Raw genomic sequence first — 18,259 nt, 5'->3', positions numbered from 1 at the left:
CCAATATCTACTTCTTATACATTATTTAAAATAACCAATATAAGAAACTTCTACCAAAAAACTTTACCATTTGTGGAAACTTGGTATTTTTATTCACAAGAATAGGACCCTAAAATACAACTCTAGTATACAAAAATTGAGACCCAGAAAAGTAAAGAACAGAGAATGTCAAACAAGAGTCTTTGGACATATTCCAGAAGACAGCAGGTAAGGGATCAGAGTAAGAGTTTATCTAAAACATATCAAAAGCATAGAGAAAAATGGCACTTACTCCTTTTTTCTTTTTTCTTAAATTTTCCTTTTTTCTTCCCATGGTCTTTCTCATCATCAGACACTATGTCAGGAGGTTCATGGAGGCTGTCATGGGGAGGCGAGGGCTCGCCGGTGCGGTACAATCCAGGGAACTTAGTAGGGCTGATCTCCTCAGAGCTGGGGGTTCGGGTAAGACCACTGCCATGCTCCACCCTGCGGTGTTCACTGGGGCTGCTGGTGGGGGGCAGGAAGCACTCAGTCATTCTGCCTCCCTGATGAGACAGTGAAGAGGGTTTCTCTGTTACCTATCCATTACACCTGCACATAAGGGAAAAAGGTCATCAACACCAACCAAAACACAAAAGCACCAAACACACACAAAACATGGTGAGTAATCTTGCATTTACAAACCAAAAATATTTCTCTTCACGACCCCTCTTTAGAAATATTCCTTCAGGGGCGCCTGGGTGGCTCAGTGGGTTAAGCCGCTGCCTTCGGCTCAGGTCATGATCTCAGAGTCCTGGGATCGAGCCCCGCATCGGGCTCTCTGCTCGGCAGAGAGCCTGCTTCCTCCTCTCTCTCTGCCTGCCTCTCTGCCTACTTGTGATCTCTCTGTCAAATAAATAAATAAAATCTTAAAAAAAAAAAAAAGAAATATTCCTTCATTTTATCATCTCAAGTTATATTCCATTCATCACACATTTCAATCCTCAAAGAGCTTTTGTAGAAAGCAGCAGCTAGCTTAAGTACTAGAAAAATAAACCAAATGAAAATCAGAATTCTCAAAGTAGTATACAGAGTTTCTTTTACAAAGAAGTCCCCCATTGTAAGGGGTTTCATTTTGGTGGCTACATAAATCTTACTATTTTAAGGTTATGAACAAACAACTATAAATAATACATTATAAAAACAACTTATATAGCTATGCATGAATAGTTCAGAATCATTATTAAAATTTACAATAGCTGTAGTGATATATTTGATGATTCACACAATTATAGATGCTTAAATTCTATATTGCATGATATTAAGTCATTTCTGTGTTGATAATAACTATTTTATTTTGTACTGCAATTTTTGTTGAAAGAAACAAGGGAGCCCTTATTTGCTCAATCCTAAAATACAAACAAAATAGATTCACTAGAATGGACATTGCAAAGGACAAACACAGTAAGAACTCAAGATTTGTTCACTTTTTCTTCCTTAGAGGTTACAGTCCACATACAGTGTTCAAAAGTTACTTGGATTAGTTCTTTTTTTTTTTTTTTTAAGATTTTATTTGTTTATTTGACAGAGAGAGATCACAAGTAGGCAGAGAGAGAGAGAGAGGGAAGCAGGCTCCCCGCTGAGCAGAGAGCCCGACGTGGGACTCGATCCCAGGACCCTGAGATCATGACCCGAGCCGAAGGCAGCGGCCTAACCCACTGAGCCACCCACGCACCCGGATTAGTTCTTATTCCTCATTAATATACTTATGATATTCATTTGGAAAACTACTAGGATCACTTGTTTTAAGGTTATTTTGCAATTTTAAAAAATCCACAAGCCCTACATGACAAGACCTTTTCTTTTTTTTTTAATTGATTTTTTTAAATTTTTTTTTTAAGATTTTATTTATTTATTTGACAGACAGATCACAAATAGGCAGAGAGGCAGGCAGAGAAAGGGAAGCAGGCCCCCCGCTGAGCAGAAAGCCCGATGTTGGGCTTGATCCCAGGACCCTGAGATCATGACCTGAGCTGAAGGCAGAGGCTTGAACCCACTGAGCCACCCAGGCGCCCCGACAAGACCTTTTCTGACCATGAACACAGTCAAGACGAGCAAATATAAGAAAAAAAAATTTTTTTAATTGCAATTTGCAACAGCTAAGTTCTTTAAACTGCAAAGAGTTCTTACAAATCAATAAAAATATGAACAAATCAAGATACCTACACAAAGGATATGATGTAATTCATAGAAAAATGACTAATATCCATATGAAAATAATGTTCAAGTACAATTTTAATTTTTTTAAAGATTATTTATTTATTTATTTATTTGACAGAGAGAGAAAGAGAGAGAGATCACAAGTAGGCAGAGAGGTGGGGCGGGGGGGGGGAGCAGATTCCCTGATGAGCAGAGATCCCGATGTGGAGCTCCATCCCAGGACCCTGAGAACATGACCTAAGCTGAAGGCAGAGGCTTAACCCACTGAGCCAGCCAGGGACCCCCAAGTACAATTCTCATTTTTAAACCATAAAATAAAACAGTAAGTTACCAATTTTCTAACATCAGACTGTAAAGAACAAAATAGTATATAATACCAAATATTTGTAAAGATACAAGCAGAGAGGGACTCATGAGAATATCTACTAATAATAGAAGTATAAATTAGCAGTCTTTTTTGAAATGCAATTTGGCAATATATACCAAAATACAAAATGTACTCTCTGATCCATGCATTCCTTTTAGGAATCCTCCTGATATACTTTTACAAGAATTCAAAGACATACACCTGAAAATATTTACTTCAACACTGTAAAAGCAAAAACGTAATGATCTTAATGGCTATCTATAAAAGATCAGTTAAATTATGACTTATCCACATAATGGAATACAAATTAATACATACAATTTATGAAAGCATTAAAGAAACAGTTAACTACTGTTAACTCCTGAAATGGTAAAAACAGGAGGGAGAGAGGTTTTTTTTAATTCCTTCTACATAGTCTGAAACTTACTGTGTTCTTTTATTATTTTTATTACTATTGTTGTTTTAAAAAAATGCACAGGCCGTGTTTTTTTAATTTCATAAAAATCATGCAGCATTTAAAATCACATTTTTAATACTATTTAATAATGTGGGGGAAAACAACTTTACAGCACAATATCAATACTGAAGTATATAAACATATATGTAAAAAAAAATTCGTAAAAACAGGGGTGCCTGGGTGGCTCAGTTGGTTAAGCGTCTGATGGGTCAGGTCATGATCTCAGTGTTGTGAGATCAAGCCCAGGGTCAGGCTCTGCACTGGATGCCTAGCCTGTTTGGGATTCTCTCTCCCTCTCCCTGCTCACACACATGCACATTCTCTTTAAAAAAAAAAAAAAATTCATAAGAACCAGAGAATGTTAATAACAATTATCTCTGAATGATAAGATCATAGGTGACCTATGTTTTCTTCCTATCTTCCTGCATTTCACAATTTTTCTACCCACGATGCATTATTGCTCACATAATCAGGAAAACATAAAAAAGAGCAGAAAGTTCCATTAAAGGATCTGTAAGCATTACTCTAATTCTTCTGTTTTTCTGTTTGGCTACTTTTTTTTTTTTTTTAGAAGAACAGGTTCTTTTCTTTTCAACCAAAGGCATCGTAAGTTTGTTTGTTTGCTTTTTAAGATTTTACTTATTTATTGGACAGCGAGGAGAGATCACAAGTAGGCAGAGAGGTAGGCAAAGAGAGAGGAAGGGAAGCAGGCTCCCCACCAAGCAGAGAGCCCAATGTGGGGCTCCATCCCAGGACCCTGAGATCATGACCTGAGCCAAAGGCAGAGGCTTAACCCACTGAGCCATCCAGGCCCCCCAAAGGCATCACAAGTGTTGACGATTACAGGATTTGAGAGTTTAGGCAGAGCTAGAGCCCAGCAGCCTAACAGTTACACATTACAGGTGAGGAAACTAAGCTCCAAGGACCAGGGAATCCAGAACACAGCTGCCAGGAAGAGCACAGCTGTAAACTACAGAAATAAACCCGCTGATAGGCATTCCTTCCACACTGAGCCATTTTGTCCTATGCTCCCCTGGCTTTGTGCATGCTGTCTTCATTCCAAAGGAGCCCGCCCTCCTTCCCGCACTTCTGCATGGCCAATGCACACTTATCCTTCACCATGATGCCTAAAAATGGGTATGAAGAATCTTTTTGAAGTGATGGAAACAGCCTAGATTTGGATGGTGGTAAAGGTTACAACAAACTGGTTGATTTACTAAAAATCACTGAATTACACACTTAAAGTGGGCAGATCTTATGATATGTAAATTATACCTAAATAAAGCTGTTCTTTAAAAAAAAAAAAAAAGGAACAATTACCAGCAACATTTTATCCAGGAATCCTCCCTCATCACTCCTTTTCCATGCTCCCAAAATCTCCGAAACACACCTCCGGCACTGCAAGCCCTGTGCTGTTTTAATTGCCTGGGCACCCATCTGTCCTGTCCAGCAAATTTGTAAGTTCCAGCATTTAACACAACACAGGCATTACAGGAGGTACTCAAACATTTACTTAATGAACTAATTAGTTTTTTCCATGTTCTTAACATACTGTGTACTGCCGATGAGACAAAGACTAGAAGTGAACCCTTTGCCTTACATTTTAATTAAGGAAACAAAGCAATGGAACCCAAATTTTATTTGAATTCCTGTGGCTTCAGCAACATTCACATACATTAACTAAACTTAGTACATCCTGTGAGAAAAAGAAGTACTTTTCCATGTTCACAAACAGGAGTGGGTCACAGTGACTTAACCCTAAGTCACACAGCAAGAAGGAAAACTGGGATCTACCCTGAAAGCATCCACTCTTCCCATTACACTGCCCTTCGTGTCGACCCTGCAGAGGAGAGGACATGCATGCCAGGAGGAAAGGCGCGGTACAGACACAGGCAGGAACAGAGGGCTTATTTGTGGGATGGCAGCAAACCTGGTCTGATGGGAGCAGTTCCTGGGAAGGGCAGGAAAGACGAGGTGGGTTCTGACTGAATGCCAACTGAGGGCCCAGCTGAAGACATCAGCCTTGATGTAGCCGAGTCCTCACTAATTCCAAAGCCAGCAAGCGACAAAACTCACAGTAAGAGGAGTAAGGGCAGGAATATGTACAACCAAACGCCACACAGATTTGGGTTGTTCTCTCCTGTCCTACAGAATTTTGTAACCTATGTCTACACACACACACGTTCTCCCAGTTCATTTGTTATCATTACTCAATTTCCATCCTAGTCTGGTGGAGAAGACAGGTTTCCCCATAAAGCGTTCAACAGATTATCTTGCAAAAACTACTTGAGACAAATATTTGTTGACTTGCCTCCCCAAGAGTTGGGAATGAGTAGAAGGACGAGCAGCAGCTAACAGCATACATGAAGGGTGAAGGCCTGAATGCACAATGATTTTAAAACATTAATATGCTTCCATTAGGACACACGGGAGCACTGGAGGAGCCACTTCACCAAATAAATGGGCAGAAGCAGCCCTAGAAGGTCCCTGGTAAATTTGAGTATAAGTAGCCTAAGGTAAGAAAATAAAACAAATATTAGAAATTCCTACTTCTTTTTTTTATTTTATTTTATTTTATTTTTTTATGTGATAGAGAGAGAGATCACAAGTAGGCAGAGAGGCAGGCAGAGAGAGAGGGGAAAGCAGGCTCCCGGCTGAGCAGAGAGCCCAATGTGGGGCTCGATCCCAGGAGAAATTCCTACTTCTAAGGCAACAGAAGAACTGATGTAAATTTGTAAAGATTTGAAAAAAGAACACTTATCCCTACTCCTCTTGGTAAGTACAACTAAAAATCCTGAATATTAGTTTAAAAAAAAAAAAAAAGACAGTAAGACTGACAGATAAGAAGGCTGGTGGTTAAGGACCTCAGGATTTTTTTTTTTTTTTTAAGATTTTACTTATTTATTTGACAGAGAGAGATTACAAGTAGGCAGAGAGGCAGGCAGAGAGAGAGAGAGAGAGAGAAGCAGGCTCCCCGCTGAGCAGAGAGCCTCGATTCGGGGCTCATCCCAGGACCCCAGGATCAGGACCTGAGCGGAAGGTAAAGGCTTTAACCCACTGAGCCACCCAGGTGCCTCAGGATTCTAAGAACAGAGTTGGGAGTTTCCAGAGTTTTCTTTTTGCCTCTACATCCCAGAAAACTTTGAAGATAATAGTGGAGTTAGTAAATAGCTCCAGGCAAACACCAGAAAAATCTGTAGCCCTGCCCCCAACTGCACCAGTAAGAAGGAGATGAGAGTTGCACCCTCAAGGGGTGCCCCAAGTGGGGAGCTGGGCCTTCCACACCTGCCAGCTGCTAAGAGTACTCTGCTCTTGCAAGGGTGTCAGTGGAGACCATGTGAAGGATCCGGACTTCCATCCCAAACCTAAGTAACTAAGAGCCCCACTCCACTCCTGCTGGGTAGTCTCAGAGGAGGCCTAGAGAAGAGTCAGAATTTTCAGCATCACCCAGCGGTAATGAGGCCACCCCACCTCAGTATCAATGGAGACCACACTTGGAAGCCAGAAGCAAAAGAGGAAAAGAAAACCTCCAAAGAAAAGATTAATTACACAGAAAACAAACTGCAATAGAGAACTAAAACCAGTAATTACACTATAGGCAATGAACTAAGCAGTCCAATAAAAAGGCAGAGAAAATCAGACTGCACAAAAAAGCAGGATTCAGTGATACACTGTTTATAAGAGATCTACTTTAAAGATAATTATTATACAGAGAGGTTAAAAGTAAACGAATGGTAAAGATACACCATACAAACCCATAACGTCAGAAAAGTGGAGTGACTGTAATACCAGACGATAAATTGCAATACAAGAAACCCTGCCGGAAATCAAGGACGTCCCCACAACCATAAACGACGCAATTCTACACACGTACAGCCTCATAACAGAACTCCAAATACATGAAGCAAAACTGACAGAACTACAAAGAGAGAAATAGACAAATCCCCATTTATCTCAGAACTCTCAGTAAACGACAAAACAAGCAAATACAGGCAAAATATCTCAGGTGGAACACAAAAAGCACAAAGCACAAACCATAAAAGAACAAACTGATAAATGAGATTTCATCAAAAGCTAAACCATCTACACACTGCAAGAAAATTAAATTAGGAAAATTAAACAACAATCCACGTACTGGATGAAAATATTTGTAATATATAAATCTGACAAAGAACTCATTTCTTTAGGAAAAAAAATGAATGTGTATACATACAACCTAGAAGGTACATATTATCTTACAAATCAATAAGACAAACCAATCACAAAATAATGAGCAAATAATAACAGCAAGCAAAAGATACAGATACTTCACCAAAGAAAATACACAATCAAAAAGCACATGAAACAATGCTCAATATCATTATACTCTTTAAGAAAATGCAAAGTAGGGGTGCCTGGTTGGCTGAGGCATTAAGCATCCACCTACCACAGCTCAGGTCATGATCCAGAGGTCCTGGGATAGAGCCCTGCATTGGGCTCCCTGCTCAGTGGGAAGCCAGCTTCTCCCTCTCCCACTTCCCCTGCTTGTGTTCCCTCTCTGGCTGTCTCTCTATTTGTTAAATAAATAAATAAATAAATAAATCTTTAAAAAAAAGAACATTAAAACCACATTATCTCCTACAAACCTACTACACAACCACTAACATTAAAAGGACTGGCAGTACCAAGGGTTGACATGAATGTGCAGCAACTGGTATTCTCATCTGTTACTGACAGTAAGGTAAAACTACATAGTCACTTTGGAAAAGTACTTAATAGTTTCCTATAAAATTAACATACACTTTAAAAAATTTTTTTTTAATTTATTCATAAATAAATAAAACAGCAGGCAGAGGGAGAAACAGGCTCCCAACTGAGCAAGGAGCCCGATGCAGGGCTCAATCCCAGGACCCTGGGATCATGACCTGAGCTGAAGGCAGACACTTAATGACTGAGCCACCCGGGTATCCCAATATACACTTTTATCACCTAACAATTCCACTCTCAAGAGAAATGAGAATGTAAGCACACACAAAGGACTTGTCAATGAAAGTTCACAGTGCCTTTATTTATGACAGACAAAAACTGGAGATGACCCAAATATCTATCAACAAGCGAAAATTAACAAATTATCATACATCCTGATGAAATATTATTCAGCAATAAAAAGGAATGAATTACTGATAAACACAACATAGATGAGTATCAAAAACAATGAACCAAAGAACCAGACACAAAAGAACACACACTGCATTAGTCCATGTATATGGAATTCTAAAACAAGCAAAACTAATCTGTAGTGATGGAACGCAAATCAAAGGTGCTCCTGGGACAGACGTGGTCAGCCAGAAAAGTGAATGCAAAGAAGTACAAGAGAATGTGGGGATGATAAAGTGTTCTACATCATGATCGTGGTGATGGTTTCATAGGTATTCACAACTGCCAAACCACAAAGAACTGTACACTTCCAACTGGGTGCATCTTACAACATGTAAGTTATACATCAATAAGGAGGAAAAAACAAACAAACAAACAAGCTTTTCAAAAGAAACTAACAAGCTGATCCTAAAATTTTTAGAAATGCACAAAACAGAACAGCCACAACCATCTTGGAAAAGTGCAGTTATTAAAGCTAAAGTAGTCAAGATGGCATGGTATTGGAGTACGAAAAGACAAACAGGTTGGTGGAACCAAACAAAATTCTGAATGAGACCCACATGTATGCAGTCAATTGATTCTCAATAAAGGTTCCAAAGGTATTCATGCAGGAAAGGAAAGTCTTCAACAAATGATGTTGGATAACCGTATGGAAAAAAAGAGAAGCTCAAGCCACTCTGTCACATTTCATACATAAAATGTAATTCATGATAAATCATATACATAAAATTTCAAAGTTAATAACTATAAAACTTCTAAAGAAAAACAGACTTTTAAGATGTCAGGCTAAGAATTTCCCAGTCACAACCAGAAAACATTAACTATAATATTAAAGATGGAAAAATTGGACCTTATGAAAAGTAAAACCTTCTGTTCATTAAAAGACACTATTAGGCAAATGAAGTCAAGCCAATCTTGGAAAAGACATTTACAGAATATATACCTGACAAAAAACGTATATCCATAATATATAAAGAACTTCTTACAATTCAATAATAAAAAGGTAAACAATCCAGGGAAAAAAATGGGCAAAATAGTTGAGAAAACAATTAACAAATAAAAATATATGACTGGTCAAGAAGCCCATGAAAAAAGCTACAACTCACTAAACACCAAAGAAATGCAAATTAAAACCACAGTAAACTATCAAAAAACACCATCTAGAAAGGCTAAAATTTAAATGGAATGAGATCATTCCTAATGCTGGTGAAGATGTGGGACACCAGGAAGTTTTAATACACTGCTGGTGGGAATGTAAAATTTGACCTCTTTGGAAGTGTTTGGCAGTATCTCTTGTTAAATCCTACTATATTCCACTACTGCGTATTTACCCAAAAGAAATGGAAATATATCCACAAAGGCTTACGATCAGAGTAACTATATTCATAAAAACTAGAAACATCTACATTTTCATCAACAAGAGACTAAATCAACTACAATATACTCAGGTTAGCATTTTTTTAAACATTAGCATTTTTTAGAAGGAACAAACTACTCATACACACAACAAAACATGAATTTCAAGTCAGCACACCTAGACACAAAAGATCACATAATGTAGGATTCTGTTCACGTGAAGTTCTGAAACAAGGAAACTTACCTCTGTCAAAAGAATTTAAAACTGTGGTTGTGGGGGCGCCTGGGTGGCTCAGTGGGTTAAAGCCTCTGCTTCAGCTCGGGTCATGGTCCCAGGGTCTTGGGATCGAGCCCCGCATCAGGCTCTCTAATCGGCATCAAGCCTGCTTCCCTTCCTCTCTCTCTGCCTGCCTCTCTGCCTACTTGTGATCTTGTCTGTCAAATAAATAAAAAATTTAAAAAACAAAAAAAACTGTTGTTGTGGGGTTATGGGGCAGAAGCAAGCACTGAGGACAAAACAGCAGGAGGGAATCTTCTGGGTTGACAGCTAAGTGCCATATCTTAACAGGCATATGGGCTATATGTATGTATATAAATAAAATCTCTCAGAAGGGAGCAAGCTATGGATGCTATACATAGAGATGACTGTGATCACAAGCCATTAAAAAATACAGATCTTCCTTTTCGAGAATGTTGCTCCTCCCACCTCTACCATAAACATCCCACCACCCCGATGCCCCACATCACAACAATAGAAATGTCTCTTTTAATCTTTCCTAAATGAAAGCCTGTGGCTGGTTCCTGTATAAAAGAGTAATTTCTCTCCAGAGAGAACTGCAGGTAAAAAAAAATGGGTTTTTTCATCACCATAGTTTTTAATGAAGAAATTTATTTATATCTGTGAAGGGAAAAATGGGCATGGAAAGGCAAAATCTTAGTAGTAAAGTGGTTAAACAAATTGAAAATACACAATAATGCACAATAATGAATAACTGAAAGTGCACAATAATGCACAAACATTAAAATATTAAAGTATGTATGTGGCATATAAAATACAGTGCAGATGCATGAGTTGCACTACACTAAAGGTAAAAGATGTTACTTCAGCAGTATCTGACAAAAAGCACTAAGTTAAAAGTGTAAAAAGCACTTTCACAGTTATAATTGAGGTAAAGCAAAAAAAAAAAAAAGTTTCACAAAACTAGACTCAAACCTAACTAAGTGGCATAAAAACATTCAGTTTTTCTCCAAAGAACTAGGATATACATTATTCTTAAAAAAGTCTTTTCTGCTCAGGTACCAGTATTAATCAGTACATGTAATAAGAATCATTCACCCATGCAAAAGGACAAAATAATATAGAGAAGAAAGAAAGATTTCTAAACTCTCCCGAAATGAGCTTTCAAGAATAACTCCAATAATGGTTTAATGGTTTATTAAACTTGATAATATCAACACAGAAAAAGACCCAGTCTAGAAAACCAATAACCTGCTGAACTAGTTTACAAGTCAAACAAATTCAGCATTTTATAAATATTCCTTATTAATAAATACCAAGCTAAAATTCAGCAGAAGCAGTTTTTCCTTGTTTTTACAGTTTTTAAAAATAAGCTGCAAATTAAGACTCTCCAACCTAAATCTGTAATAAGAGAATCCAAATACTGGCTCATTAATGTATTACATACTGAACCTCTACCCAGTATAAACCTGTTATTTGAAAATGCCAAATTTTGTGAACAGTATCTGCACCCACAATACATTTTGTCCTTCAAATGAAGAAATTTTCTCAGAATTAAAGGACAAGAGTGCTCAGACCACAAGAGACCACTAAGCACCCCACACAATAAATGAAGAGACCCACACCAAGGCACATTAGGAAGTTTCAGAGCACAATGGGATAGACAGAGGATACTAAAATAGATTCCTCCAGAAAGAGTAGTTACAAAGAATCAGGGACAATTTGCTAACAGGAACACTGAGAATTTAAAGACAATAAAGAAAACAGCTTCTAAACTCGGAAAGAAAATTAGTTCCAACAACAATTCAAGCATATATAGGTAGAATAAAGAACATTTTCAGACACACAGTCTCAAAGAAGGTACTTCCCATACACTTTCTCAAGAACCTCAATGACTTGAGTGCAACCTTGGAAAGCAGCAAAGGCAGCCCCAGGAAAAGCAGGCCTGTGACCAACTAGTGACACGGTTCACAGTGACACAGGAGGAAGAAGAGCTCCCGAGGACAATGGGATTTACAGACCTCTGACCATGTGGAAAAGAACAGTAAGATCTGGTAAAGAGTTGCTGGAGCTTTTGGAATAAATCGGTCATAGGAACAGAACAGAAAAGCAAACTGAAAATAAGAGATAACCATTAACTGTTAGGAAAAGAAAAAAGTAGATGAGAAAATGAAACTATAGAATAATAGCCTATTGCCTGGCTTGGCATTATATAGTATTTGTCCAGTCATTATAATGAAAACAATGAACACTGATTCAATCAAACACTATGATAGGCATGACTGTATCAGAGTGCTAAAGGGAAAGAATTCAGGAAAGGCTATGAGACCTAAATTGTCATCTACAGTAACGCCCAGTTAATACACCACCCCGAAAACTGGTATCTAAAAAAAAAAAAAAAAAAGGAGTTTTAGTATATCATTTAGAAATAAGGAAATTCCAGGGAACCTGGGTGGCTCAGTCGGTTAAGCGGCTGCCTTTGGCTCGGGTCATGATCCCAGGGTTCTGGGATGAGTCCTGCATCAGGGTCCCTGCTCAGCGGGGAGTCTGCTTCTCCCTCTCCCTCTGCTGCTCTGCCTACTTGTACTCTCTATCTCTCTGTCAAATAAATAAATAAAATCTTAAAAAAAAAAAAAAGAAAGAAGGAAATACCAAAAAAATAGCTAAAAGGAAAAAATTAAGACGGCAGGGGGGTGTACCAGAATGGGACAGGGTTTTACACTGTAAGTCTTTCAGTACTACATTGGGGGGCCTCCAAGATCACCCCACAACCCACAAAACTTGGCACAGAGTCATACTTGTGGCTGAGATTTATGACATGAAAGGATACAAAGCAAAAACAGCAAAGGAAAAGGCAAGTGGAGAGAAGTCCATAGGACAACAGGCTTAAGCTTCCAAGAATCCTCCTACAGTGCTGTCCCAGAAACCAGCTAAATGCTCCCTTCCAGCAACAGTAACATGTGAAGTACTATCTGCCAGCAGCTCCTTAGACTGAGCCCAAGGTCTCTGTGGAGCCTACCACGTATCAGAATTCCAGACTCCCAGAAAGAAAGCAAGTATTCAGTGGAAACCGCACCGCTTTTACCAACAGTTGAGACACAGTATGCCACTATTCTCATTTAGGAAAAGTTTCACACACTGTAGGAAACTTAACAGTCAAGTTCTCCAACGCCAGCCAAGAGCAGACTTTATAGGCAGGTCTTCTACAGCCAAAAGTCTCAGCCTCCTGTAGTAACTCTATACCAAATACTATTTGATATCTTAAACTACCTTAGAAATTTTTCTGATATAATCTTAAAACAAAAACCTCGGGCGCCTGGGTGGCTCAGTCAGTTAAGCATCTGTCTTTGCCTCAGGTCTTGATCCCAGGGTCCTGCGATGAGTTCTGCATCAGGGTCCATGCTGAGCGAGGAGTCTACTTCTCCCTCTACCCTTCCCCCCTCATGCTCACTCTCTCTCTCTCAAATAAATAAATAAAATCTTAAAAAAAAAACTTGAGGGTGCCTGGGTGGCTCAGTGGATTAAAGCCTCTGCCTTCAGCTCAGGTCATGATCCCAGGGTCCTGGGATCGAGCCCCGCATGGGGCTCTCTGCTCAGCAGGGAGCCTGCTTCCTCCTCTCTCTCTGCCTGCTTCTCTGCCTACTTGTCACCTCCATCTGTCAAATAAATAAATAAATAAATAAAATATTTAAAAAAAAAAAAAAAAGAAAAAACTTGAAAAAATCATGTCTTACCAAAAAGGAATACTGCCAATCTTATTTTAAAATCAAATAAAAGGGGCACCTGGCTGGCTCAGTCAGTTAAGTGTCTGAGAATGATTTAAGCTGAGGTCATGATCTCAGGGTCCTGAGACAGCCCCACATCGGGCTCCATGCTCAGCGGGCAGTCTGCTTGAGATTCTCACCTTCTGTCTCTCCCCCAACTTGCATGCATGCACGCACGCACGTGCATACACACATACACACACACACTCTCTAATAAATAAATATTTAAAAGATTAAAAAGAAATAAATAAAAGAAAAAGGGACTTCTCTTAAAATATGAATATTGTTGTCCAAGAAAAAAATTTTTTAAGTTTATAAACAAAATGGGATAAAATCCTTCAGATGAAGCAGATAAAGTTTAGAGCAGCTCATATCATCAACAGTGAAATTCCTTGCATGATAGTATGTTTGAAGTTTATGACCTGTGGCCACGAAATGCAAACTAGTATTCACATTTACAGGCTTGACAATAATTTCTCATGCATATCCCCAAAGAGCAACTGCCATGCAATTCAGTTGTTATATAATTAGTCCTTTTAAATCTACTAACATTTGTTTAGGGCTGTGAAATAGAGTCTTTACTCTTTATGTGAGTTGTTGTTTCTTTTCTGTACCCATCTTATATATTATCAGGCTTAATCTTTAGTTTCTCCCCTAACCCCAGGAGCTTATCCAAACCAATAAACATTTAATTAGAGTTGCATGTGCCACTCACAGAAATTCACTGAATGACATAATGATTTCATGTCTTCCACTCAGATTCCCAACATTCTCAGTGTCACTGACTAAAACAATATACATAAGACAAAAAAAAACAACAATAAAATAAAAACATACCTAAGCCAAGACATATATGTAAAAGAAAATTTAAAAATGTAAAATTCTTAAGTTCCCTACAGTGAAAATGGAAGTATGAATGCCATTTCAATGCTGACATCTAACATACAACTAATGACAAGAAAACAAAACAAAAAAAAACTAAAGTTTTCAGGAAATTGACATAATGCAATCTGTAAACTCAACCTCCACATAAGACCAAAATCTGAAGAACATAAGAAACAGATTCATAACTACAGAGAACAAAACTAATGGGGGCCAGAAAGGAGGGGGTGGGCGGATGAGCAAACGAGTAAAGAGGAGGAGGTGGTACAGGCTTGCAGTTATGGAGTGAATAAACCACAGGGATGAAAGGTACAGCACAGGCAACAGGGTGGATGGTACTATAATAGCATTGTGTGGTGACAGATGGTAGCCACACCTGTGGTGAGCACAGTGTAACAGACTTACGGAATCACTATACCGATGAAACTAATACAACATTTGTGTCAACTAGACTTCAATATCAAAAATAATAAAATAAAGAGCATAGTTTGAAAGTGAAAGTTCAGACTCTGAGGATTAGAATGTCAGATGCCCTTAAGGTGCCCAGGTGGCACAGTCGGTTAAGTGTCCAACTCTTAGTTTCAGCTCAGACCATGATCTCAGGGTCCTAGACTGAGTCCAGCATCAGGCTCCCCCGCTCAGTGGTGAGTCTGCTCCCCGCTACCTTGCCCCTTCCCCCACTCGTGCACTCTCTAAAATAAATCTTAAAAAAGAAAGAGAGAGAGAGAGGAAGGGATGGAGAAAGAAAGAAAGAGAAAAGAGAGAAAAAGAGAAAGAGAGAGAGAGAGAAAAGAATAGAATAGAATAGAATAGACTAAACTAGAATGTCAGGTGTTAGCAAATGAATAGCCAAAATATACAGGAAATAATTCCACCCTCTGGCTCCAAGGTGAAAGACTGGGAAGGACACAATTCAGTTCTACATACAGTTGTCCAAATCAAAGAGTATGTATGTTTATTAAGTATCAGGGGAAAACCCACACTAGATTATTGTCTTTAAACAAAATCAAAAGTGCTATCACTACCTGTAACTCTAATACAGAAGACAAAAAAGTTTTCTCATTTAAAAAATTGTAATAAATATCATTTGGTACTTACAGAGAAACAGAATATATTTAAAAGAATTTGTAAAGGGGCGTGGGGAGACAGGCCTCTTTCCTACCACATTTCATAATCACATAATCTACTCACAAATAAATCTTTTTTTTTTTTTAAAGATTTTATTTATTTGACAGACAGAGATCACAAGTAGGCAGAGAGGCAGGCAGAGAGAGAGAGGAGGAAGCAGGGTCCCCGCTGAGCAGAGAGCCCGATGTGGGGCTCGATCCCAGGACCCTGAGATCATGACCTGAGCCGAAGGCAGAGGCTTTAACCCACTGAGCCACCCAGGCGCCCCAAACTCACAAATAAATCTTAAATGAGAACTCAACTGGGGAGTGGAAGGACCAACAAACTTTACTTAACAATAACTAAAAACACATACTATGGGGGGCACCTGGTTGGCTCAGTCAGCCACAAGAGCATGCAACTCTTGATCTGGAGGTTGTGAGTTTAAGCCCCATGTTGGGTGTAGAGATTACTAAACAAAACAAAACAAAAACAGAAATAAAACAAAACAATAAACTTAAAATGCACACCACTGGTTACAATAGAAACTGGGCAGAAGTAGCTAGCTTAAGGTTCCCAAACCGTGCACTGAGGCACCCAAAGCATTATAAGCCAAGTCATACAGGAGCCATGGGGTATTTTCAATTCGAGACAACCAGTAGCACCCAACATCTGTCAGACAGTACAAACTACTAGCTAAAAGAAGTTCAATTTCAACATTAGGTTGAGTGACATTATTTTCAATGACATATCTTTGTGAAGTGGGATTTTGGGGAATAGCTGCTACAATTTTTTTTTTAAAGTACCATGTGAAAATCAACACAAGACAAGAAATGAGAGTGGTAATGTCCAATCTGATTATAAAGTATTAATATGTACAGTAACCAGCAGGCACAAGCAAACCATTAATTTTAGTTATTTAAGAGTGAAATAAAAATATTTTCTCTTTCAATTTTTATGATTTTTTTTAAATGTCTACTAAATTGTCATGTCATAAATACACATTTTTTTAAGTTGTGTAAACCTAACAACATAATACATGGAACTATTAGGTATTCCCATTAGGCTGACACCACGTCTAAGAACAGGATACATATACAACATGAGGCTGAAATATCATGTCATAAAACAAAGTAAAAAGTTATGAAAGATGCTTGGAATCAAGTCAAAAGAAAGGACTCAGAAGCCAACTAGAAAATGCTCCCATTAGCCAAAAATTAATAAAATAATTGCAATAAGCTAAAATATATCAAGTATATTTAAATCTATGAGTTCATAATGATACTCATCAATAAAACTCATTGGTCACCTTGAAGGATGGCAGAGAACCATCTCATTGTTTAGAGTAGCTGGTAAACAAAGGGGGAAAAATTTATTCTGAATTTCCTATACAACAAGTGCTGATGCAACAAGTTTCTTTTGATCAAAACTTTCCACCTAATAAAGAAATGAAGGACAAGGACCACTTAATCAGCAATTTAAAAATGGATACTAGCAATGATTTTCAATGGCTGCTAAGATCTCACACAAAAAAAGAAACCACGCCTTAATGTGCTCTCTGATGGACTCACACACCAGCCTTGCAAAAATAAGCAAACAAAACCTGATCATTAAGTCTCAAAATTTATAGGGCATAAAATTTAGTTTCTTTAGTTAATACTTTACAAGCAAAAGAGAGGGAAAGGAGGGAGAGTGGGAGAGTGAACATAAAAATTAAGAGACTTACGACCAAAAATGAAAACAGCCATAAAGGACTTCAATATAATGAAGGGCTGTTATGTACAAAGAACTCTTGAAACTCAACAATATGAAAACAAACCAATTTAAAAATGGACAAAAGACCAGAAGACACCAAAGATGATATATAAATGAAAAACATGAAAAATGCTCCATATCATGTCATTAGGGAATTATAAATCAATGAACCTGATAAAACAAATTTAGACTTTTTAAAAATTATTTTTCTTTAGGAGTGCCTGGGTGGCTCAGTCGGTTAAACGTCTGCCTTTGATTCAGGTCATGATCTCAGGGTCCTGGGATGGAGCTCCACATCGGGCTCCCTGCTTAGGGGGGAGTTTGCTTCTCCCTCTGCCCCCTCCCTGTTCATAGCCTGTCTCTCTCTCCCTTTCTCTCTCATATAAATAAAATCTTTTAAAAAATTATTTTTCTTTAAAAAAATGTTCTTGTAACTATGTATGGTGATGAGTGTTGACTAGGCTTCTTATGATCATTTTGCAATGTATACAAATATGGAATCATTACATTGTACACCTGAGATAAATACAATGTTATATGTCACTTACACCTCAACTTAAAAAAAAAAAGAACAAAAAAAAAAGAAAGAAAGAAAGAAAAGAACCATACCTATTAGAATGCCCAAAATCTAAAACACTGACAAAACCAAATGCTGGAGGTGCCTGTGTAGCTCAGTGGGTTAAGCCTCTGCCTTCGGCTCAGGTCTTGGTCTCAGGGTCCTGAGATCGAGCCCCACATCGGGCTTTCTGCTCAGCAGGGAGCCTGCTTCCCCCTCTCTCTCTGCCTGCCTCTCTGCCTACTTGTAATCTCTGTCAAATAAGTAATTAAAGTATTTTTTTTTAAATGTTGGTAAGGATATGGAGCAAAAGGAATTCTTATTCAGTGCTGGGAGACTGCTTGGGATTCTCTCCCCTGCCCTTGTCCCTCCCATATTCCCCTCACCCTCTGTCCTCCCACCACATTTGTGCACACACACACACTCTAGCTTTCTTTCCCTTGCCTTCTCTCTCCAAAAAAAC

The 18,259-nt window shown here is 38.4% G+C and overlaps 1 protein-coding gene across 1 annotated transcript in view; it reads right to left on the bottom strand.

Moving 5' to 3' along the window:
* The window catches only part of RALBP1 (ralA binding protein 1), a 57,097-nt gene that overhangs the window by 23,313 nt on the left and 15,525 nt on the right, over positions 1-18,259 (bottom strand). Inside the window, exon 2 of the mRNA XM_047697274.1 lies at positions 272-570. Within this exon, the coding sequence (XP_047553230.1) occupies positions 272-515 (244 nt within the window). The 5' untranslated portion in view covers positions 516-570. The remainder of the gene's footprint in view (positions 1-271; positions 571-18,259) is intronic.

This window comes from Lutra lutra, chromosome 12, assembly GCF_902655055.1.
Source record: "Lutra lutra chromosome 12, mLutLut1.2, whole genome shotgun sequence".
NCBI classification, from domain to species: domain Eukaryota; kingdom Metazoa; phylum Chordata; class Mammalia; order Carnivora; family Mustelidae; genus Lutra; species Lutra lutra.
The sequence above is the reverse complement of the archived record's forward strand: the minus strand, read 5'-3'. Positions and strand labels throughout refer to the sequence as shown.